At 39.2% G+C, this 26,378-nt stretch overlaps 1 protein-coding gene across 1 annotated transcript in view; it reads left to right on the top strand.

Moving 5' to 3' along the window:
• gnmt (glycine N-methyltransferase) overlaps positions 1-26,378 on the top strand; it is a 36,223-nt gene that overhangs the window by 8,278 nt on the left and 1,567 nt on the right. The window contains exons 2-5 of the mRNA XM_061886895.1: positions 8,656-8,783; positions 19,290-19,400; positions 20,174-20,316; positions 21,621-21,742. Of these exons, the coding sequence (XP_061742879.1) occupies positions 8,656-8,783; positions 19,290-19,400; positions 20,174-20,316; positions 21,621-21,742 (504 nt within the window). The remainder of the gene's footprint in view (positions 1-8,655; positions 8,784-19,289; positions 19,401-20,173; positions 20,317-21,620; positions 21,743-26,378) is intronic.

Here is a 26,378-nt window from a genome sequence, read left to right as displayed (position 1 = left end):
GTGCTTGAAACTCCGCATGTCAACATCTCTGTTCGGTGCCACACCCACAAAATGCAGAGGCAACCATTTCCACATCAACACCGTATGAAAAAAAAAGTCAACAACAGAAGGAGATAATGTCCGCAGGAACCTACCACATAGCGAAGGACATACACTGTTTGATTTCCTATTATGCAGCTCATTTTTATTTGACACATATTGAAATATCTTTTGTCACATCATGCTCAAAAGTGTACTTTATTTGTTTTAAACTATTGTAGTGGTGTTTTTTATTTTTTTTTCAAAAACTGCACTTTAATTTAGTGTTGTTTGGATATGTCATCTTAGTGACATCATGCACAAAAGTGCACTTTATTTGTTTTAAACTTTTGTTGTGTTTTTTTCAAAAAGTGCACTTTAATTTAGTGTTGTTTTGATATGTCATCTTAGTGACATCATGCACAAAAGTGCACTTATTTGTTTTAAACTATTGTAGTGGTGTTTTTTTTCAAAAAGTGCACTTTAATTTAGTGTCGTTTTGATATGTCATCTTAGTGACATTATGCACAAAAGTGCACTTTATTTGTTTTAAACTATTGTAGTGGTGTTTTTTTTCAAAAAGTGCACTTTAATTTAGTGTCGTTTTCATATGTCATCTTAGTGACATCATGCACAAAAGTGCACTTTATTTGTTTTAAACTATTGTAGTGGTGTTGTTTTTTTTTTCAAAAAGTGCACTTTAATTTAGTGTTGTTTTCATATGTCATCTTAGTGACATCATGCACAAAAGTGCACTTTATTTGTTTTAAACTATTGTAGTGGTGTTTTTTTCAAAAAGTGCACTTTAATTTAGTGTTGTTTTAATATGTCATCTTAGTGACATCATGCACAAAAGTGCACTTTATTTGTTTTAAACTATTGTAGTGGTGTTTTTTTTTTTTCAAAAAGTGCACTTTAATTTAGTGTTTTCATATGTCATCTTAGTGACATCATGCACAAAAGTGCACTTATTTGTTTTAAACTATTGTAGTGGTGGTTTTTTTTTTTCAAAAAGTGCACTTTAATTTAGTGTTTTCATATGTCATCTTAGTGACATCATGCACAAAAGTGCACTTATTTGTTTTAAACTATTGTAGTGGTGTTTTTTTTCAAAAAGTGCACTTTAATTTAGTGTCGTTTTGATATGTCATCTTAGTGACATTATGCACAAAAGTGCACTTTATTTGTTTTAAACTATTGTAGTGGTGTTTTTTTCAAAAAGTGCACTTTAATTTAGTGTCGTTTTCATATGTCATCTTAGTGACATCATGCACAAAAGTGCACTTTATTTGTTTTAAACTATTGTAGTGGTGTTGTTTTTTTTTTCAAAAAGTGCACTTTAATTTAGTGTTGTTTTCATATGTCATCTTAGTGACATCATGCACAAAAGTGCACTTTATTTGTTTTAAACTATTGTAGTGGTGTTTTTTTCAAAAAGTGCACTTTAATTTAGTGTTGTTTTAATATGTCATCTTAGTGACATCATGCACAAAAGTGCACTTTATTTGTTTTAAACTATTGTAGTGGTGTTTTTTTTTTTTCAAAAAGTGCACTTTAATTTAGTGTTTTCATATGTCATCTTAGTGACATCATGCACAAAAGTGCACTTATTTGTTTTAAACTATTGTAGTGGTGTTTTTTTTCAAAAAGTGCACTTTAATTTAGTGTCGTTTTGATATGTCATCTTAGTGACATTATGCACAAAAGTGCACTTTATTTGTTTTAAACTATTGTAGTGGTGTTTTTTTCAAAAAGTGCACTTTAATTTAGTGTCGTTTTCATATGTCATCTTAGTGACATCATGCACAAAAGTGCACTTTATTTGTTTTAAACTATTGTAGTGGTGTTTTTTTTTTTTCAAAAAGTGCACTTTAATTTAGTGTTGTTTTCATATGTCATCTTAGTGACATCATGCACAAAAGTGCACTTTATTTGTTTTAAACTATTGTAGTGGTGTTTTTTTTCAAAAAGTGCACTTTAATTTAGTGTTGTTTTAATATGTCATCTTAGTGACATCATGCACAAAAGTGCACTTTATTTGTTTTAAACTATTGTAGTGGTGTTTTTTTTTTTCAAAAAGTGCACTTTAATTTAGTGTTGTTTTCATATGTCATCTTAGTGACATCATGCACAAAAGTGCACTAATAGCTTGTTTCAAAATGTCTCTGACAATTTTGCACTTTCTGGTTTTGGAAATGACATGTTTAATAACTGTTTCATAAATACACTTTTAGTTGTGATCTCCCTCTCTGCATGAAAGTTTAAAAGTAGCATATATTAATGCAGTATGAAGAAGAATGTTTGAATGTAGACACATAGAATCATCATACTGCTGTGATTATATGCATCAAGTGTTCATTCAAGGCTAAGGCACAGTATCCAGATATATATGGAGTATCGTGACATGGCATAAAAGGTGCGCCTTATGGTGCGGAAAATACGGTAGTTAGAATGCATAAAAGGATAAGGATTGTGAATTACAGGCAAAAAGAGCAGTTCCCCTCTATTTTGTTTCCATGTAAAAAAAACAAAAACTATTTAAGGTGTGGCGGCTATGATTTTGCCATGGCGATCAGTTACATGAAGGAGAAACCCTGCATTGGTATCGGGCGATCTCGATCTCACGGATGATGGGAATCGGCAGCATAAAACCCTAATAGAAACATCGCTCCCCCGAAGTGCAGGACAATGCTAACTTGACTTGAGCGACATTTGACAGTTTGTATGTTGAGTCATAAGTCGCTTCATGTTTGATTTCCTACGTCACTGGAATACCAACTCTGCAATTTTCCAAAACCGAGTGATGTTGAACTTCCTGTCTAACGACTCAGTAGTTTGGATGCAGTTGGTGTTCTGACTTTTGAGCCCATTCTGCTGTCATAGAGGACTGGCCTTGTAAACACCATCAGAGGAGTGGGGAGAGGTCAAAAATGGCCTCGCTATTTTCAGAGTGCCTGTAAAGCTGTCTGTCCCATCTACAAACCCCGTTTCCATATGAGTTGGGAGATTGTGTTAGATGTAAATATAAACAGAATACAATGATTTGCAAATCCTTTTCAACCCATATTCAGCTGAATATGCTACAAAGACAACATATTTGATGTTCAAACTCATAAACATTTATTTTTTTGCAAATAATCATTAACTTTAGAATTTGACGCCAGCAACACATGACAAAGAAGTTGGGAAAGGTGGCAATAAATACTGATAAAGTTGAGGAATGCTCATCAAACACTTATTTGGAACATCCCACAGGTGTGCAGGCTAATTGGGAACAGGTGGGTGCCATGATTGGCTATAAAAACAGCTTCCCAAAAAAATGCTCAGTCTTTCACAAGAAAGGATGGGGCGAGGTACACCCCTTTGTCCACAACTGCGTGAGCAAATAGTCAAACAGTTTAAGAACAACATTTCTCAAAGTGCAATTGAAAGAAATTTAGGGATTTCAACATCTACGCTCCATAATATCATCAAAAGGTTCAGAGAATCTGGAGAAATCACTCCACGTAAGCGGCATGGCCGTGACCATTCATCCCTCAGACGGCACTGTATCAAAAACCGACATCAATCTCTAAAGGATATCACCACATGGGCTCAGCAACACTTCAGAAAACCACTGTCACTAAATACAGTTGGTCGCTACATCTGTAAGTGCAAGTTTAAGCTCTGCTATGGAAAGCGAAAGCCATTTATCAACAACATCCAGAAACGCCGCCGGCTTCTCTGGGCCCAAGATCATCTAAGATGGACTGATGACGAGTCCAAACTTCAAATTGTTTTTAGAAATATTCGACATTGTTTCATCCGAACCAAAGGGAGAAGTGAACCATCCAGACTGTTATTGACGCAAAGTTCAAAAGCCATTATCTGTGATGGTATGGGTGTGCATTAGTGCCCAAGGCATGGGTAACTTCCACATCTGTGAAGGCACCATTAATGCTGAAAGGTATATACAGCTTTTGGAACAACATATGCTACCATCTTTTTCATGGACGCCCCTGCTTATCACAGCAAGACAATGCCAAGCCACGTTCAGCACGTGTTACAACGGCGTGGCTTCGTCAAAAAAGAGTGCGGGTACTTTCCTGGCCCGCCTGCAGTCCAGACCTGTCTCCCATGGAAAATGTGTGGCGCATTATGAAGTGTAAAATACGACAGCGGAGACCCCGGACTGTTGAAGGACTGAAGCTCTACATAAAACAAGAATGGGAAAGAATTCCACTTTCAAAGCTTCAACAATTAGTTTCCTCAGTTCCCAAACGTTTATTGAGTGTTGTTAAAAGAAAAGGTGATGTAACACAGTGGTGAACATGCCCTTTCCCAACTACTTTGACACCTGTTGCAGCCATGAAATTCCAAGTAAATTATTATTTACAAAAAAAAAATAAAGTTTATGAGTTTGAACATCAAATATGTTGTCTTTGTAGCATATTCAACTGAATATGGCTTGAAAAGGATTTGCAAAACATTGTATTCTGTTTATATTTACATCTAACACAATTTCCCAACTTGTATGGAAACAGGGTTTGTAATAGGAATTTGTGCAAGAACTGATTTGAACTCATGTTCCTCTAAATCAGATTGTTTTCCCATTGGAGTGTTTTCCACAGTCCACATCCGCCCCTCCTGCCTTTTGTAACCGAGTCGTCTGTTAATCATTCCAGCGCAGTAACTTTTTCAGGTCATTGTCCAGTTTGACTAGTTTGCAGCTCAACGGGATCATGCGAGGTCACGTTCATGCTGAGTCAACATCAGCGAGTCGTTAGCTGCGTGCCAACAAAAATCAACCGCCTCGCTCCAGAATGGAACTTTAGTGGGAGGTACTTCTGTGGAACTCGGGGCTATTGAGATGATTACAGAGATAATGCATCTGAAAGAAGCAACATATGTTGTTCCAAAAGCTGTATGTACCTTTCAGCATTAATGGTGCCTTCACAGATGTGTAAGTTACCCATGCCTTGGCCACTAATGCACCCCCATACCATCACACATGCTGGCTTTTCAACTTCTGACCTAAAACAGTCCGGATGGTTCTTTTCCTCTTTTGTCCGGAGGTAACGCCGTCCACAGTTTCCAAAACAATTTGAAATGTGGACTCATCAGATCACAGAACACTTTCCCATTTTTCGTCCTTCATCCATCCACCCATTTTGTTCCGCTAATCCGATGTGGGGGCAGCAGCCTAAGCAGGGAAGCCCAGACTTTCCTCTCCCCAGCCACTTGGTCCAGCTCCTCCCGGGGGATCCCGAGGCGTTCCCAGGCCAGCCGGGAGACATAGTCTTCCCAGTGTGTCCTGGGTCTTCCCCGTGGCCTCCTGCCGGTCAGACGTGCCCCAAACACCTCCCTAGGGAGGCTTTCGAGTGGCATCCTGACCAGATGCCCAAAGCACCTCATCTGGCTCCTCTATGCGGCTTTACTTTGAGTTCCTCCCTGGTGGCAGAGCTTCTCACCCTATCTCTAAGGGAGAGACCTGCCACCCGGCGGAGGAAACTCATTTGGGCCGCTTGTACCCGTGATCTTGTCCTTTCGGTCAAAACCCAAAACTCATGACCATAGGTGAGGATGGAAACGTAGATGGACCGGTAAATTGAGAGCTTTGCCTTCCGGCTCAGCTCCTTCTTCACCATAACAGACCCATACAACGTCTGTATTACTGAAGACGCCACACCGATCTCCACTCTTCCCTCACTCGTGAACAAGACTCTGCGGTACTTGAACTCCTCCACTTGGGGCAAGATCTCCTCCACAGCCTGGAGATGGCACTCCACCCTTTCCCAGGGCAAAAACTATGGACTCGAAATTGGAGGTGCTGATTCTCACCCCAGTCGCTTCACACTCTGCTGCGAACTGATCCAGTGAGAGCTGAAGATCCTAAGATTTTGCATCAGTCCATTTTAAATGAGCTCGGGCTCAGCGAAGCGTTTCTGGGTGTTGTTGACAAATGGATTTGCATATTAGAGACCAAGTGACTGTAAAAAGTCAATGTTCAAAAGAAGAAGAAAAAATACAAAAATGAGGGGTGTTTTATTTGAACTAAGCAAAATTATCCGCCAATAGAATAAAACTATTTGGATTAAGACTTTCCAAAACAAGTAAAATTAACTAACCTCAATGAACTCAAAAATACCTTCAAATAAGTATATTCTCACTAATAACAAGTGTATACCTATTTTCTATTGTTTTATTAAAAATAGAAACAGCAGAGTCTATTTGGCTGTCATCTGTTTTATTATGAGACACAATTGTGTCAAAGTTGTGATTTTTGTTCTTTATGCTTGAAAAAAGAAATTATTACTTTAAAAAAGTAGTTTTAAACTTGAGTGTTGATGACACAGCTTTGCAACACTTGATATTCTAGTTTCAAGCATGTTTTACTCAACATAGGTCGTCATCACACCTCAGCAACCAGCTTTAATATCTTTCTGAGATCATTTAGGACCAAAACCCTTAAAACAGGTAACTCTTAACATAAAATCTGCTCAGTTAGAAGAATTATTGTATTAGACAGGAAATAAGCAAATATTTCAATTTTTGCGGTGTAGTTACTCACAGTGGTTTTCTGAACTGTTCCCCAGCCCACGTGGTGATATCCTTTACACACCGATGTCTCTTTTTGATGCTGTATCCACCTGAAGGATCCAAGTTCACGGGCGTTCAATGTAGGTTTTCAGCCTCGCCGCACGGAAGCTGCTTTTAGTGAAGTTAATTATATTTATATAGCGCTTTTCTCTAGTGACTCGAAGCGCTTTACATAGTTAAACCCAATATCTAAGTTACATTTAAAGCAGTGTGGGTGGCACTGGGAGCAGGTGGGTAAAGTGTCTTGCTCAAGGACACAACGGCAGTGACTAGGTTGGCAGAAGCGGGGATCGAGCCTGGAACCCTCAAGTTGCCGGCACGGCCACTAGGGATGTCCCGATCCAATATTGATATCGGAAATCGGTCGGATATTAGCCAAAAAAGTGAATATCGGACTGAATCTAAAAACTCCGATATAAGCGCTCCGATATAAGCTGTCCGTTTTCCGCTGCAGCACTTCTATAATAGGTGACTGGTTTGATCACACTCCAACACAGTAGGTGGCGACAATGCCCCTTAATTAACGTTGGTGGCGGCCGCGGAAGAAGAGCGTCTCTGATCCAGCATGCACAGCCCACGTGATCACAACAACGACAACGCGTGTGCTCAGCAAAGTGTAGTGATGTCGGCTGTGTGGAAGTATTTTAACTCACGGCATGCCGAAATGCTTATCTTCTTTAAAAAAAATCTCCACATTATGCTCGGACTGCAGAAAGTGGAGAAGGAGGAGGAGGAGGAGGAGTAGTAAGGGTAGTCAGCACTGACTGATTATTATTTGTTTTATGCTCTTGTTATTAGAGTGATATGTTTATTGTGTTTACACTATTCTTCAGTGAAGACTAAGAGTAATTACTACATTGTTTTGGGCATAGTCAGTCAGTGAAACTGGAGCTGTGAACTCTTAATTTAGAGCAGTTGGACAGTGGACAATATTGCGTTGTTTTTGTGGTTTTTGTCCCTGCCCACAGTTGTTTCCAACATATGCTGACAGTAAAAAAAATAACTGAAGTGAACTTGAATTGTTTGCACTTTAAAACGTTTTTTGTTTTTTTTATTGGATTTATTTAGGTTATTTTTCAGGGTCTTCTAATTCATTTTTAATTTATTCTATTCAATTGTATAATTATGTTGGTATTAGTGGTTATTTTGCACTTTAAATATAACATTTTGTTTTTATTGGATTTGTTGAGGTAATACTCTTATGTTGAAGGTTAAAATTTATGTAACCAATTGGTTAGTAATAAATGGGTCAGTTTTTCCTATACCTACTCTTGCTGACTATTGTTTTCTGTTTTAACACTACAACATCAGTAACAGTAACATCACTTTATCAAGCCTTTTCTAACATTCTACAAAACAAAATAAAGAATAAATATATATATGATTCGTGCCTGTATCGTATTGATATCGGTATCGGCAAATACTCAAGGCTACAATATCGGTATCGTATCGGAAGTGAAAAAGTCGTATCGGGACATCCCTAACGGCCACGCTACCAACCGAGCTATACCGCCCCATTTTTATATCCAATCATAACACCCACCTGTTCTCAATTAGCCTGTTCACCTGTGGGGTGTTCCAAATAAGTGTTTGATGAGCATTCCTCAACTTTCTCAGTCTTTTTTGCCACTTGTGCACGCGAATAACACAAACAAGAATGTTTGTACTCAAAATGTAACTTATCTTTTGGCCGACATTAATTCCCACAAACGTTTTTCCGGGGTGTGTGGAAGAGTTTCACAGACCAAAGGTGATAAGGTGCACTCTTTGCAGCGTTGTGAGTTCTCTCGTTAATGAGTCATCTGAGATTGCTTCCAGTTGGGCGCCATAAACAAGTTTTGTGGCTCCGCCAAGATGAAGTTGCGGCTCAGTGTCTCGGCACACAGACGGCCAAACAAGTATGCACCTGTAAAAGCTGCCAACACATTCAAAGCAGGACCAAACTAGCGTTTTTGCTCGAATAAAAAAATCCCTGCATTTGTAGTCCGGAGTTGGCAAACACACAAAAAACCCACTTTTCTCAGTTTATTTTTGTTTTTTGTTTTGTTTATTCCACAGCGTGGACTCTATCATGTTGGTGGAGGAGGGCTTCAACGTGATGAGTGTGGATGCCAGCGACAAAATGCTGAAGTATGCGCTGAAGACCCGGTGGGAGAGAAGAAAAGAACAAGCATTTGACAATTGGGGTAAGACCTTGTTGATATGTTCAGTCTTCCCTCTTGCAATGCTGGGGTTACCGTGTTTCCTTGAATTGCCGCCAGGGGGTAATTAATTTAAAACCTCTTCTTCATCAATCAATCAATGTTTATTTATATAGCCCTAAATCACAAATGTCTCAAAGGACTGTACAAACCATTACGACTACGACATCCTCGGAAGAACCCACAAAGGCAACAGGTGATTAGATAACAAGGCCCACCTGGGCCATCTACGCACCTGTCGCTGTCTTCGAGGCCGGCCCTGGCATACCCCGTTCCACAGACATTAAAACAGTTAGCTCCATCTTTAGACACTTCTTTCACTTCCGTCCTTGCACGCTACACCGCTACAACAAAGATGCCGGGGAGAAGACTCTGCCGAAGGTGAGCCATGTAAATAAGACCTCCCACAAAACGGCGCATCCAGAACCGACTGTCAGAGAGCGGCTTCAATCAATCAATCAATCAATCAATCAATGTTTATTTACATAGCCCTAAATCACAAATGTCTCAAAGGACTGCACAAATCATTACGACTACAACATCCTCGGAAGAACCCACAAAAGGGCAAGGAAAACTCACACCCAGTGGGCAGGGAGAATTCACATCCAGTGGGACGCCAGTGACAATGCTGACTATGAAAAACCTTGGAGAGGACCTCAGAAGTGGGCAACCCCCCGCCCTCTAGGGGACTGAAAGCAATGGATGTCGAGCGGGTCTAACATGATACTGTGAAAGTTCAATCCATAGTGGGTCCAACGCAGCCGCGAGAGTTCAGTTCAAAGCGGATCCAAGACAGCAGCGAGAGTCCCGTCCACAGGAAACCATTTCATGCGGAGGCGGATCAGCAGCGTAGAGATGTCCCCAACCGATACACAGGCGAGCGGTCCATCCTGGGTCTTGACTCTGGACAGCCAGTACTTCCTTCATCCATGGTCAATGGACCGGACCCCCTCCACAAGGAAGGGGGGGACATAGGAGAAAAAAGAAAAGAAGCGGCAGATCAACTGGTCTAAAAAGGTCTATTTAAAGGCTAGAGTATACAGATGAGTTTTAAGGTGAGACTTAAATGCTTCTACTGAGGTGGCATCTCCAACTGTTACCGGGAGGGCATTCCAGAGTACTGGAGCCCGAACGGAAAACGCTCTATAACCCGCAGACTTTTTTTGGGCTTTAGGAATCACTAATAAGCCGGAGTCTTTTGAACGCAAATTTCTTGCCGGGACATATGGTACAATACAATCGGCAAGATAGGATGGAGCTAGACCGTGTAGTATTTTATACGGAAGTAGTAAAACCTTAAAGTCACATCTTAAGTGCACAGGAAGCCAGTGCAGGTGAGCCAGTATAGGTATATATGTATGTATATATGTATATAAAGGTATATACAGTATAGGTATATATGTATATAAATGTATATACAGTATAGGTATATATGTATGTATATAAAGGTATATACAGTACAGGTATGTATGTATATATGTATATAAAGGTATATACAGTATAGGCGTAATGTGATCAAACTTACGTTACAGTAATCGAGGCGAGACGTAACAAACGCATGGATAATGATCTCGGCGTCTTTAGTGGACAAAATGGAGCGAATTTTAGCGATATTACGGAGATGAAAGAAGGCCGTTTTAGTAACGCTTTTAATGTGTGACTCAAAGGAGAGAGTTGGGTCGAAGATAATACCCAGATTCTTTACCGAGTCACCTTGTTTAATTATTTGGTTGTCAAATGTTAAAGTTGTATTATTAAATAGAGGTCGGTGTCTAGCAGGACCGATAATCAGCATTTCCGTTTTTTTGGCGTTGAGTTGCAAAAAGTTAGCGGACACCCATTGATTAATTTCATTAAGACACGCCTCCAGCTGACTACAATCCGGCGTGTTGGTCAGCTTTAGGGGCATGTAGCGTTGGGTGTCATCAGCATAGCAGTGAAAGCTAATACCGTATTTGCGTATGACGTCACCCAGCGGCAGCATTCTTACTCCTGTGCTTACCCAAGGCATGCGGTAAAAGTAAGCATGCGCTAGTATTTTTAAAACCTCTTTTCACTCCGGCATTTACCAAAGGCATGCAGTAAAAATTTGAGTGTGATGTAAGGATACTCCCATGAAAAGCACATTGAATAAAAAAAAACGTTATTATGGTCTTACCTTTACTTATAAATGAAGTCCATGCGCAGCTCCTTCTGATCAAAAGCATTGATAACTTGTTTATAGAAGTCTTCCTTATCTTTCTTCAGTTTTAAAAGTCTCTGTCTCGATGGAGATCTTCCTTTATTACCTCCTGCTTCCATTCAGTGTTAATTTTGACAGCTAAATTTGATTTAGTTTTAGTCATAGTCTTTTGACTAAAATGTAATTTAGTTTTAGTCATAATTTACTTATTAGGGTCCGCAGCAGTTTAATAAAACAGCAGTTTCCTATTGAAACTGCTGTTTTATTATTATTCCGCACCTTCGCACCCTAATTTGACCCCCTTAGCATGCTTCAAAACTCACCAAATTTGACACACACGTCGGTATAGCAAACCTTCCCAAGTTATTAAGCAACCAAACCCCAAAAATCAAAATTGCGCTCTAGCGCCCCCTAGGAAAAAAAACAACAACAGACTGCTCATAACTTCCGTTAGGAATGTCGTAGAGACATGAAACAAAAACTTCTATGTAGAACTGACTTAGACCTACAATTCATAATTTTACTTTCTCGGGCAAAAAGTTGGCAAAAACCCCTTCAATACAAAATTTTCGCAAAAAATGCTATTTTTGCCACTTTGAACTGTAATTTGACCCCCTTAAAATGCTTCAAAACTCACCAAACTTAGCACACACATCAGTACTGGCAGAAATTGCGATCCAATGAAAAAACTAAACCCGAAAATTAAAAAATGCGCTCCGGCGCAATTTTTGAACAAAACACAGTAAAAACTGCTCCTAGGAAGAAAACACAAGCAAAATTGCTTGTAACTTCCAGTAGGAATGCCGGAAAGACATGAAAAAAAAAATTCTATTTAGGTCTCACTTAGACCTACATATAGATGATTGACATCCTTCGGCAAAAATCAACAGGAAGTTAAAAATTACCCCTTCAAAATAAGTTTTGTAAAAACCCGTCACCTTTTTCAAACGTAAACTCCTCCGAGTGCGTTTGTCGTTTCGGCTTCAAACTCGCACAGGAGAGAGATTGAACCCTTTTGATTAAAACTATCCAACAAAGTTTTGATTACTGCTCCGGTTTTGATTTTACGCGCCTTCAAAGAACCCCTGCGCAAAGTTTCCTAAAAAATGTCATTTTTGCCTCTTTGAGCTGTAATTTGACTCCCTTAAAATGCTTCAAAGTGCAAGTTAAAGCTCTACTATGCAAAGCGAAAGCCATTTATCAACAACATCCAGAAACGATCTGTAATTTGACCCCCTTAACATGCTTCAAAACTCACCAAATTTTACACACACATCAGGACTGGCGAAAATTGCCATCTAATAAAAAACCAAACCCCAAAAGTCAAAATTGCGCTCCAGCGCCCCCTAGGAAAAAACCCAGACAAAACTGCTTGTATCTTCTGTTAGGAATGTCGTAGAGACATGAAACAAAGACCTCTATGTAGGTCTCACTTAGACCAGGGCTTTGCAGCGGCCCAAGGCGGACCCGACCAACGCCGCTTGCAGCTTTAATTTAAATTGTTTTAGTCTAGTTTTAGTTGACGAAATATCATAAGATTATAGCCGACGAAAACTACAGTAGATTTAGTCGACTAAAGGGTAATATGTAAACTTTCCCTTCAATTTCTGAAAGTCAAAGCAAAACAGTGGAAAAATCACCGATACAAGTCGTATTTTGATGAAAATCATGTCTTAAATGTAGTATTTCACGAGTAAGCCGTGTAATCAACGGGATAACGTCGAGTGAGTTGTATGTTCTGGAAAATGCTTACCTGTGTGTGGATTTCGGGGTGATTTCGACTGTAAATGACGCTTCAAGTTTGTTGTGCTTTTCCCCGTAATCCTCGCGCTGCATTTCTTACACTGCGTCTTGTTATCTTTGACGTCAAGTATAAAATGTCCCCATATGTCCTCTCTCCTCTTCCTCCCCGGCGTTGACATGTTGTCTTCTGTCTCAAACGCAAACTACGTTTACGTAACTTCCTTACCACGTCGCTCTGATTGGTTCTCTTCCCAACTCCTCCCGCCTCTTCCTAACGAAATGAGTTCCAATTGGATCTCGTCTCCGGCAGACATTTTCGACTCGTTTTTATTCGTTGAGGAATATGTCTCGTCATCGTCTTAGTCCACTTAAATAATTTTTTATTTAGTTATTGTCTCGTTTTAGACAGGAAAAAAAAAGGCCGTTGACTATAACTATGACCAAAATTTTTCGGCAACAAAATTAACACTGCTTCCGTTGAAAGTCCAGTTTAGAAAACTGCTATCAGACCGCTGCTATCAGTTAGCTCGGCTCCTCGAGTGCGGGCGATGACAGAATAATCCTCGGACAACTCCCCCTCCCATTCTGCTCCGTGGGTGATCTCTTTATCCCACCGCTGCCACCATAAAGTGTTATTGTATGAATAATACACTGGGTATTTAGGACTGGAACATGTTTTATTTCAGCCCGGTTGTTTACATAGCCAGCATAGGTGTTACATCCGTCTCAGCACAATTCACATCACTCAATTCACTTCTTCTGCAGCCGAATAGTCGCAAGAAGGATCACTAGCGCCCTCTACCACCAGGAGGCGGGAGTCATTTAGTGACTCATATTTGACACACGCAGCTACGGTATTGTGACGGTCTCAAGCCGTCGTCTTGCAGGGTTCTCGGGACCACCAAGGAAGGACATGGCTTGAGCAGTTTGACTTAGTTTATTTTTCAATAAAGCCTCAGTCCAGGTCGCTCTCCCGCTCCTCCTCTCCGCTCGCTCGGCGTCTCCTCGCCGCCATCTTGGGCCGGGCTCCAGCGTGCCCTGCCTGTCTGTCGGACTGTCGGCTCCACAGGTATATTAATAAAACATAGCTGATTACTGTTCTTTTTAGCAAACCGGTACTCAATAGCTTAGCCCTTAAATCCTACCGAATAGCTCTTAATCTTCCCTTTATGCGATTTCAAATTATTGAAATCAGCCTCCTCCATTTTGAAAATGATGACAGGGGAAGTGTCACTCGTGATGTCACGAGTTTGACCCGGCGGTAATACTAAGCATGCGCTAATTATTTTGGGAAGCGAGTTTGACCCGGCAGTAATTCAAGGCAGGCGCATACTATAGACCAGGGGTCACCAACGCGGTGCCCGCGGGCACCAGGTCGCCCATAAGGACCAGATGAGTCGCCCGCAGGCCTGTTCTAAAAATAGCTCAAATAGCAGCACTTACCAGTGAGCTGCCTCTATTTTTTAAATTTTATTTATTTACTAGCAAGCTGGTCTCGCTTTGCTCGACATTTTTAATTTTAAGGGAGACAAAACTCAAATAGAACTTGAAAATCCAAGAAAATATTTTAAAGACTTGGTCTTCACTTGTTTAAATAAATTCTTTTTTTTTTTTTTACTTTGCTTCTTATAACTTTCAGAAAGACAATTTTAGAGAAAAAATACAACCTTAAAAACGATTTTAGGATTTTTAAACACATATACCTTTTTACCTTTTAAATTCCTTCCTCATCTTTCCTGACAATTTAAATAAATGATCAAGTAAATTTATTTATTTTTATTGTAAAGAATAATAAATACATTTTAATTTAATTCTTCATTTTAGCTTCTTTTTTTTCGACGAAGAATATTTGTGAAATATTTCTTCCAATTTATGATTAAAATTCCCAAAAATTATTCTGGCAAATCTAGATAAACAATAGAATCAAATTTAAATCTTATTTCAAAGTCTTTTAAATTTCTTTTAAAATTTTTGTTGTGGAAAATCTAGAAGAAATAATCATTTGTCTTTGTTAGAAATATAGCTTGGTCCAATTTGTTATATATTCTAACAAAGTGCAGATTGGATTTTAACCTATTTAAAACATGTCATCAAAATTCTAAAAGTTATCTTAATCAGGAAAAATGACTAATGATGTTCCATAAATTCTTTTTTTTAATTATTTCAAAAAGATTTGAATTAGCTAGTTTCTCTATTCATATTTTTCGGTTGAATTTTGAATTTTAAAGAGTCGAAAGTGAAGATAAACCATGTTTCAAAATTTATTTTTCTTTTTTTTTCCTGTTATCTCCTCTTTTAAACCGTTCAATTAAGTGTTTCTTTCATCATTTATTCTCTACAAAAAACCTTCCGTAATGACAGACAGAAATACCCATTTTTTAGATGTATAGAGCCAATTGGCTATTTTTGGCAATTTATTTAAGTGTGTATCAAACTGGTAGCCCTTGGCATTAATCAGTACCCAAGAAGTAGCTCCTGGTTTCAAAAAGGTTGGTGACCCCTGCTACATACCCTGCGGCAATTCAAGGAAATAAGGTATCTTCCAAAAAATACCTGTTTTAAGTGAAATCCGTTGAGTAGGTTTTTGTTTTTTGTCTGAAACCAATTCAATATATTGACATATGTGAATGGATGACTACTAATTACCACTGCATGTCATAAATAGATAGTTGTGTTGCAAATGTGTTACTGTGTTTATGTTTGTGATCATTCTGTCTTTGACTGAGGATTGTTCACTGCCAAATATCATCAATCAATCAATGTTTTCTTATATAGCCTTAAATCACGAGCGTCTCAAAGGGCTGCACAAGTCACGACATAGATCCCACATCAGGGCTGGGATAAAACTCACAAGTATGGTTTGCTATATTTTGCCCTGAGTTTACTGATCGTGGAACGTCGAATCGACGACTTTGACTCTAAAAAGTCGATCAAACTTTACAATCTAGTTCTGGGGTGCCCAAACTTTCAGCCTCCAAGGGCTAAAGTGAAAGTGTGCCAAAGATAGTGGAAGTTGCCAGGTAACAAGAGATTAGCCATGCGAACATTACATCCAGGATTGTGTGTGTGTGTGTGTGTGTGTGTGTGTGTGTGTGTGTGTGTGTGTGTGTGTGTTGTGTGTGTGTGTGTGTGTGTGTGTGTGTGTGTGTGTGTGTGTGTGTGTGTGTGTGTGAGTGTATATATATATATATATTAGAGGTGTGGGGAAAAACTATTCGAATACGAATAACGATTCTCACATTGTGCGATTCAGAATCGATTCCCATTTTTTTTTTAATTAATTTTTATTTTTTTATATGTATATCAATCCAACAAACCACTACACAGCAATACCATAACAATGCAATCCAATTCCAAAAGCAAACCTGAGCCAGCAACACTCAGAACTGCAATAAACAGCAATTGAGAGGAGACACAAACACCACACAGAACAAACAAAAGTAGTGAAACAAAAATGAATATTATCAACAACAGTATCAATATTAGTTATAATTTCAGCATAGCAGTGATTAAAAATCCCTCATTGACATTATCATTAGACATTTATAAAAATAATAAAAAAGAACGATAGTGTCACAGTGGCTTACACTTGCATGGCATCTCATAAGCTTGACAACACAATGTTTTCACAAAGATAAAATAAGTCATATTTTTGGTTCGTTTAATAGTTAAAACAAATTTACATTATTGCAATCAGTTGATAAAACATTGTCCTTTACAATTATACAAACTTTTTTTTAAAATCTACTCTGCTAGCATGTCAGCAGACTGGGGTAGATCCTGCTGAAATTCTCTGTATTGAATGATTACAGAATCTTTTTGAATCGGAAAAATATCGTTTTTGAATCGTGAATCGCGTTGAATTGAAAAAATCGATATATAATCGAATCGCGACCCCAAGAATCGATAATTGAATTGAATCGTGTGCCACCCAAAGATTCGCAGCCCTAATAAATATATATATATATATATATATATATATATATATATATATATATATATATATATATATATATATATATATATAGGGGAAGTGTCATATATATATATATATATATATATATATATATATATATATATATATATATATATATATATACTGTGTTTTCCAGACTATAGAGCGCACCGGTACAGAGGCCGCGGGTACTAAATTTTAGGGAAAAAATATTTATGTGTGTATTAGCCGCAGCTATGTATATTAAGACTATAAAATATGTGCATACCTTAATTGTTTCCAATCAGTATCTCTGACACAGCAGTAAAAGTATCAGGCACCGGTGTTTCATTGTAAAAAAGTCAGCTACCGGTGTTTCTTTGTTAAAGTATCGGCTACCAGTGCTTCGTCATAAAAGTGTCGGCTACCGGGGTTTCGTCGTAAAAATGTCGGCTACCAGGATTTTGTCGTAAAAGTGTCGGCTACCGAGTTTTGTCGTAAAAGTGTCTCCTACCGAGTTTTGTCGTAAAAGTGTCTGCTACCAGGGTTTTGTCGTAAAAGTGTCGGCTACCGGGGTTTTTTCATAAAAGTGTCGGTTACCGAGGTTTTTTCATAAAAGTGTCGGTTACCGGGTTTGTCGTAAAAGTGTCGGCTACCGGGTTTTGTTGTAAAAGTGTCGGCTACCGGGTTTTGTCGTAAAAGTGTCTGCTACCAGGGTTTTATCGTAAAAGTGTCGGCTATCGGGGTTTCGTCGTAAAAGTGTCGGCTGCCGGGGTTTCATCGTAAAAGTGTCGGCTGCCGGTACTTCGTCGTAAAAGTGTCGGCTGCCGGTGCTTTGACGTAAAAGTGTCGGCAGCCGGTGTTTCTTGGTAAAAGTGTCGGCTGCCGGTGTTTCTTGGTAAAAGTGTCGGCTGCCGGTGTTTCTTGGTAAAAGTGTCGGCTACCGGTGTTCTTGGTAAAAGTGTCGGCTACCGGTGTATCTTTGTAAAACTATCTGGTACCGGTGTTTCGTCGTAAAAGTGTCGGCTGCTGGTGTATCTTTATAAAAGTATCTGGTACCGGTGTTTCGTCGTAAAAGTGTCGGGTACCGGTGTTTATTTATGGTACCAGTATTACATCATAAAAGTGTCAAAGTGACAATGTTTAACATTTTGTGACATACATAATTATCGTATTTTCCGGACTATAAAATGCACCGGGATATCAGCCACACCCACTAAATTTTAGTGAAAAAAATATGTTTCCATATATTAGTCGCACTGTACTATAAGTGGCAGATGTATACTTGTTGTGAAGTGAGTTATTTACACTGAAATATTCTATAAATGTTTATTTACCTACCTTAAATGTTGCCAAACGTTGTCTGTGACACGGCAGTAAATTGGCCGATCAAACAAAACAGAAGTCATGGTCATGGTCCCACTAGCTGCAGAAGCTAGCTCTCCAATCAGCTAAACAGACTCAATAACTCCACGGTGAGGTGTTGGTGGATTTACTGAGGAATTTGTGGAACTGAAGCAGTCCAAAAAGAATGCCATTGTAAGTTGATAATACAAACACGGACACTTGTAAATGTGCATATTAGCTAATGCTAACAAAGCTACAACATTGCAGTACAAAAGCACTTACAAATATGCATGAAAACACTCCTACAGACATCGCACATGGGATGCTTTAGTATGTATGAATGTTTGTAGTTATATTGTAAAACTTACAAATGTTGCTTGGAGGGATAAATGAAGAATCCATTAAAGTAGAAATGCGATGGACGGCTAGAAGTCTGAACAGCACGCTACTTCCGGTTTTAAGCACTAAATGGGCGGACCTTGCAGTAGGAGAACTTGTCCAAAAGATGGCGCCATAGCACAAACAATAAAACATCTCAATACATTTGCTTGTTTTGAAAAAAATAAATAAATAAATGTGGCCGTTAGCTAGAAAAATCTATAAATAATAAGCTGCGGCGTTCAAAATGTAGGAAAAAGATAGCGGATGATTTACGGTGATTTAATTTTTGACCCAGCTGTGGGCACTCCTGATACAGAGGAAGTCTCAAGTCCAAAACCGGCGAACCTGCAGAAGGATCGTTACAGGGGCTTGCAGGGCAAACTTAGTCGAAACTTGAGCCGTCGGTCCAGTCCCTGCCAGGGCAGCATCCCAACTGACCCTGTGTCCCTAATCTCGGACATACCCCTAAAACTGTACTCATTCCTATACTCTATACTCTGGGCAGGGTTCTTGAGGGTGCATGGGAGTTTGCCCAACCAGTCTACATGTGCTTTGTGGACTTGGAGAAGGCATTGGACCGTGTCCCTCAGGAAGTCCTGTGGGGAGTGTTCAGAGAGTATGGGGTATCGGACTGTCTGATTGTGGCGGTCCGCTCCCTGTATGATCAGTGTCAGAACTTGGTCCGCATTGCCGGCAGTAAGTCGGACACGTTTCCAGTGAGGGTTGGACTCCGCCAAGGTTGCCCTTCGTCACCCATTCTGTTCATTCCTCCATCTTCCTCGGGTTATAAACCGCACAATTTGACTGTCAGGCTGATAATCGAATCGGACTTCTCTGAATCGATTCGCCGACTTCAATACACCCCGAGTGATTCTAACATTTGTTCATTTGTTTGTCTTCCCAGTGATCGAAGAAGCCAACTGGTTGACACTACCAGAAGACATCCACAAAGGGGACGGTTTTGATGCCGTTATTTGCCTGGGCAACTCCTTTGCCCACTTACCAGACTTCAAAGGTATGATCCGGTTTTTAGTGGCTGGACTTTGGAGAAGTTTTTCCAAAGCTAAGATATTCAAAAACAGAACCTTTGATCTTTCATTATCCGAATGAGTGTTCTGTCTCAGTAAAATCCAGTATTTTGACTGCAGACAATCTCTTGTGGGTTTTCTCTGAGTGGGGTTAAATGGAAGTTTAGTTTTTCTAAGTTATCTGTGACTGACTGGCAGCCTGTCCAAGGTCAGTTGAGACAGCCTCCAGCTCTAAGACGACCCTGAACAAGATCATTAATTAAAAAAAATCAAAGACTAAAAGTTAAATGCTACAATGCGGACTCTGTATCGATCTGTGGTGAAGAAGGAGCTGAGCCAGAAGGCAGAGTTCTCAATTTACCGGTCGATCTACGTTCTTATCCTCACCTATGGTCATGATCTTTGGGTTATGACCGAAAGGACAAGATCATGGGTACAAGCGGCTGAAATAAGTGGTGGGTCTCTCCCTTAGGGTGAGGAGCTCAGAGTAAAGCCGCTGGTTCAGGCATCTGGTCAGAATGCCTCCCTAGTGAGGTTTTTAGGGCACGTCTGACTGGTAGGGGGTCACGGGGAAGACCCAGAACGTGTTGGGAAGGCTATGTCTCCCGGCTGGCCTGGGAACACCTCGGAATCCCCCGGGAGGAGGTGGACGAAGTAGGAAGGCTGCTTCCTCCGTGACCCGACCTCTGATAAGCGGAAGAAGGTGGATGGATGGCAACGATTAACCGAATGTTTGTGTTTGTCATTTTCTAACCCTCAGGGGATCAGAGTGACCACAAGTTGGCGCTCCAGAACATTGCGAGTATGGTCAAGCCCGGTGGGATCCTCATCATTGACCACCGTAACTACGACTACATCTTGGAGACTGGCCGAGCTCCGCAAGGCAAAAATATTTACTACCAGGTAGGAAGGGAGAGTTGCATTTGGTCAGTTTGTTACCTCCAGATCAGTCTTTTGGAGCGCTGGTTGACTTGAGGCTTCTCTGCAATACCTTTTTATGATGTCTGTTTGACTGCATCCTTACTCAGAGGAGATCTTTTAACTTCCCAAAAGGGGAACTCCATCCCAACAAACTTTCTTATTCTTGATTTTTGTCTCTGTGAAACCACTAATAGAAACATCAACTCTTCCTGGTGATCATTTTTTTTATGTCGGAGCTATCCAAATTTTTAGACTTTGGGCCAGTAATGAGCTTAATAATTTGGCCGAGGGCTGAAAGCCGACAGGACTTTTGTCCCGAAGGTCTTATCTTTGTCCATGTGATGTGTGGGACGTTGTCGTGGCTTGTGCAGCCCTTTGAGACACTAGTAATTAAGGGCTATATTAGTCAACTTTGATTGATTATCAGATGAAACAATAATCTATCTGTTTGGCCACAATACCCAGCAATATGTTTGGAGGAGAAAAGGTGAGGCCTTTAATCCCAGGAACACCATGCATACCGTCAAGCGTACATGCATATTATAATGGATATATAATTAATTATTGATAGTATGTGGAGGTTTACTTGTATGACAACCTCCTTTTAAAATTGTGTAATCAATTAGAAATATCAAGCAGCTAAAATGAAGAAAACATGAATAAGTGTGGAGAATAATTTGCATTTTCCCATCATGCTTTGTAATGAATTTAAATGGGTGTAATTTAGACTTTTTTTTTTTTATGGTGCATGGATGCTTTTTATAATGTCCACACATTTAAGTGAGCAGGTTCTGTTAAGTGTGTTGACTTTTTGTGTTAGTTGCATTTATTTATTTTTTGCACCATGACTAGGGAAGGTAGTTTGCACCGGGCCATATAAGTAAATGCTGCGCATACACCTGTTCAGTGCATAATTAAAGGTCGTTGACACGAATTACTCACATTGTCCACATTTTTTAACAGACTGTTGTAATGAAGACAATCTCCCTGTGGCTAAAATTCCTTATGCCTCATGACGTCTCGCTGGCCAAATTACATGTAATGATAGCTAACGTTAGAAGCTAAATTTGACTAAATCGCTATCAAAAAGCCAAAAGAGGGTGGGGCATAACGCTGACCACACTCTGGCGCCCTCTAGGCATCCGCGTGAAGGCTGCACACAGCTGCTTTTGAAATCCAGGCAACCTCGAGACGATGCAGTCCATACCAGTGTTTCTGGGTGTTGTTGATAAATGGCTTTCTTCATCCCGCAATGATTGAGGAAAGAGGTGTGTTGTGTGTTGCAGAGCGATCTCACACAAGACATATCCACCTCTGTGCTGTGGGTCAACAGTAAGCCCCACATGATCACTCTGGACTACACCCTCCAAGTGCCCCAGGCCAGCCCCCAGGGCCCGCCGGAGGTCAGGTAGGTGGTGACCATGACATCACTGACGTCAAAGAGTACCGACTCTTATAATCATGCGTTCCGATTCAAGAACCTGGATCAGGTGGCACCCAAACAAGTCCAGACTTTGCTCAGACTACAATGGGAGACTTTTTCTGTCTGATTCTGCATAACTTAGGTAGTGTCAATGTACCACTGTTTCGTCGTAAAAGTATCAAGTACCAGTGTTTTGTTATAAAAGTATCTGGAACCGGTGTTTCGTCGTAAAAGTATCTGGTACCGGTGTTTCGTCGTAAAAGTATCTGGTACCGGTGTTTCGTCGTAAAAGTATCTGGTACCGGTGTTTCGTCGTAAAAGTATCTGGTACCGATGTTTCGTCGTAAAAGTATCTGGTACTGGTGTTTCGTCGTAAAAGTATCTGGTACCGGTGTTTCGTCGTAAAAGTATCTGGTACCGGTGTTTCGTCGTAAAAGTATCTGGTACCGGTGTTTCGTCGTAAAAGTATCTGGTACCGGTGTTTCGTCGTAAAAGTGTCTTGTACCGGTGTTTCGTCGTAAAAGTATCTGGTATCGGTGTTTCGTCGTAAAAGTATCTGGTACCGGTGTTTCGTCGTAAAAGTATCTGGTACCGGTGTTTCGTCGTAAAAGTATCTGGTACCGGTGTTTCGTCGTAAAAGTATCTGGTACCGATGTTTCGTCGTAAAAGTATCTGGTACCGATGTTTCGTCGTAAAAGTATCTGGTACCGGTGTTTCGTCGTAAAAGTATCTGGTACCGGTGTTTCGTCGTAAAAGTATCTGGTACCGGTGTTTCGTCGTAAAAGTGTCTTGTACCGGTGTTTCGTCGTAAAAGTATCTGGTATCGGTGTTTCGTCGTAAAAGTATCTGGTACCGGTGTTTCGTCGTAAAAGTATCTGGTACCGGTGTTTCGTCGTAAAAGTATCTGGTACCGGTGTTTCGTCGTAAAAGTATCTGGTACCGGTGTTTCGTCGTAAAAGTGTCTCTTGTACCGGTGTTTCGTCGTAAAAGTATCTTGTACCGGTGTTTCGTCGTAAAAGTATCTGGTACCGGTGTTTCGTCGTGAAAGTTTCTGGTACCGGTGTTTCGTCGTAAAAGAATCAGGTACCGGTGTTTCGTCGTGAAAGTTTCTGGTACCGGTGTTTTGTCGTAAAAGAATCAGGTACCGGTGTTTCGTCGTAAAAGTATCTGGTACCGGTGTTTCGTCGTAAAAGTATCTGGTACCGGTGTTTCGTCGTAAAAGTGTCTTGTACCGGTGTTTCGTCGTAAAAGTATCTGGTACCGGTGTTTCGTCGTAAAAGTATCTGGTACCGGTGTTTCGTCGTAAAAATATCTGGTACCGATGTTTCGTCGTAAAAGTATCTGGTACCGATGTTTCGTCGTAAAAGTATCTGGTACCGGTGTTTCGTCGTAAAAGTATCTGGTACCGGTGTTTCGTCGTAAAAGTATCTGGTACCGGTGTTTCTTCGTAAAAGTGTCTTGTACCGGTGTTTCGTCGTAAAAGTATCTGGTATCGGTGTTTCGTCGTAAAAGTATCTGGTATCGGTGTTTCGTCGTAAAAGTATCTGGTACCGGTGTTTCGTCGTAAAAGTATCTGGTACCGGTGTTTCGTCGTAAAAGTATCTGGTACCGGTGTTTCGTCGTAAAAGTATCTGGTACCGGTGTTTCGTCGTAAAAGTGTCTCTTGTACCGGTGTTTCGTCGTAAAAGTATCTTGTACCGGTGTTTCGTCGTAAAAGTATCTGGTACCGGTGTTTCGTCGTGAAAGTTTCTGGTACCGGTGTTTCGTCGTAAAAGAATCAGGTACCGGTGTTTCGTCGTGAAAGTTTCTGGTACCGGTGTTTTGTCGTAAAAGAATCAGGTACCGGTGTTTCGTCGTAAAAGTATCTGGTACCGGTGTTTCGTCGTAAAAGTGTCTTGTACCGGTGTTTCGTCGTAAAAGTATCTGGTACCGGTGTTTCGTCGTAAAAGTATCTGGTACCGGTGTTTCGTCGTAAAAGTATCTGGTACCGGTGTTTCGTCGTAAAAGTATCTGGTACCGATGTTTCGTCGTAAAAGTATCTGGTACCGGTGTTTCGTCGTAAAAGTATCGGTGTTTCGTCGTAAAAGTATCTGGTACCGGTGTTTCGTCGTAAAAGTATCTGGTACCGGTGTTTCGTCATAAAAGTATCTGGTACCGGTGTTTCGTCGTAAAAGTGTCTTGTACCGGTGTTTCGTCGTAAAAGTATCTGGTACCGGTGTTTCGTCGTAAAAGTATCTGGTACCGGTGTTTCGTCGTAAAAGTATCTGGTACCGGTGTTTCGTCGTAAAAGTATCTGGTACCGATGTTTCGTCGTAAAAGTATCTGGTACCGGTGTTTCGTCGTAAAAGTATCTGGTACCGGTGTTTCGTCGTAAAAGTATCTGGTACCGGTGTTTCGTCGTAAAAGTATCTGGTACCGGTGTTTCGTCGTAAAAGTGTCTTGTACCGGTGTTTCGTCGTAAAAGTATCTGGTACCGGTGTTTCGTCGTAAAAGTATCTGGTACCGGTGTTTCGTCGTGAAAGTTTCTGGTACCGGTGTTTTGTCGTAAAAGAATCAGGTACCGGTGTTTCTTTGTAAAAGTATCTGGTACCGGTGTTTCGTCGTAAAAGTATCTGGTACCGGTGTTTCGTCGTAAAAGTATCTGGTACCGGTGTTTTGGCGTAAAAGAATCAGGTACTGGTGTTTCGTCGTAAAAGTATCTGGTAGTTTTTTGACAATGACAATTGACAATGTTTAACATTTTGTGACGTATTGAATTACCGCACTGGGATGTAAGCCACACCCACTAAATTTTTGTGAAAAAATTGTTTCCATATATTAGTCGCACTGTACTATAAGTGGCAGATATATACTTGTTGTGAAATTAGTTATTTACACTGAAATATTCTGGAGATTCTTATTCACCTACCTTAATTGTTGCCAAACTGTGTCTGTGACAGGACAGTAAAACGGCTGATCAAACAAAACGGAAGCTGCGCAAGCTCGCTCTCCAATCAGCTTAAACAGACTAATTAACTCCACGGTGACACTTAGGTGAATTTACTGAGGAATTTGTGGAAGTGAAACAATACAAAAAGAATGCCGTTGTAAGGTAATAATGCTAACACAGACACTCGTAAACGTGTTAGCATTTAAGGTAATGCTAACATAGCCAGCAACATTACATTACTAAAGCACGTACAAATATGCATGAAAACACTCCTACAGAAGTTGTATTGTAAAAATCACAAACATTTTAGTTACATTGTAAAACTCACAAACTTACAAACATTTTAGTAATATTGTAACACTTATAAGCATGACAAACTTACAAACATTTTATTTGTATTGTAAAACGTACAAACTAACATGCATTAATTATTGAAAAACCTACAAATGTTACAAACTTACAAACATTTTAGTTGTATTGTAAAACATACAAACATTTTGGTTATACTGTAAAACTTACAAAATTTACAAACAGTTTAGTTGTACTGTAAAACATACAAACGTTACATTTTAATTAAATTGTAAAACTTAGAAACGTTACAAACATTAGTTATTGTAAACCTACAAACTTACAAACATTTTAGTTTGCATTGTAAAACTTACAAATATTTTAGTTATTCCGTAAAACCTACAAACATTTTAGTTACATTGTAACATAAACGTTACAAACTTGGAAACGTTTTAGTCATATTGTCAAACTTACAAATGTTACAAAACATTTTAGTTATATTGTAAAAATCACAAATGTTACGTTCTAGTTAAATTGTAAAACTTACAAACGTTACAAACATTTTAGCTATATTGTAAAAAATCCAAACGTTACAATTTAGTTAAATTGTAAAACTTACAAACGTTACAAACATTTTTGTTGTATAGTAAAACTTACAAACATTTTAGTTGTATTTTAAAACTTACACAAACTTTTTAGTTATTGTAAAACCTACAAACTTACAAACATTTTAGTTATATAGTAGAACTTACAAACATTTTAGTTATATTGTTAAACTTACAAAGGTTACAAACTTACAAACAATTTAGTTATATTGTAAAACTTACAAACATTTTAGTTGTAAAACTTACAAACATTTTAGTTATTCTGTAAAACTTACAAACATTTTAGTTATTCTGTAAACCTTACAAACATTTTAGTTATTCTGTGAAACCTACAAATATTTTAATTATATTGTAAAACTTACAAACGTTACAAGCTTACAAAAATTTTAGTTACATTGTAAAACTTACAAACATTTGAGTTATACTGTAAAACTTACAAACATTTTAGTTATTCTGTAAACCTTACAAACATTTTAGTTATTCTGTGGAACTCACAAACATTTTAATTATATTGTAAAACTTACAAACGTTACAAACTTACAAAAATTTTAGTTACATTATAAAACTTACAAACATTTTAGTTATATTGTAAAACTTACGAACATTTTAGTTATACTGTAAAACTTACGAACATTTAAGTTGTATTGTAAAACTTACAAAGATTTTAGTTACATTGTAAAACCTACAAACATTTTTATTTTAACAATTACAAACTTACAAATATTTTAGTTAAATTGTAAAACTTACAAACATTTTTATTTTATTTTAACAATTTCAAACTTACAAACATTTTAGTTAT

This window comes from Nerophis ophidion, linkage group LG24 (assembly GCF_033978795.1).
Source record: "Nerophis ophidion isolate RoL-2023_Sa linkage group LG24, RoL_Noph_v1.0, whole genome shotgun sequence".
NCBI classification, from domain to species: domain Eukaryota; kingdom Metazoa; phylum Chordata; class Actinopteri; order Syngnathiformes; family Syngnathidae; genus Nerophis; species Nerophis ophidion.
The sequence above is the reverse complement of the archived record's forward strand: the minus strand, read 5'-3'. Positions and strand labels throughout refer to the sequence as shown.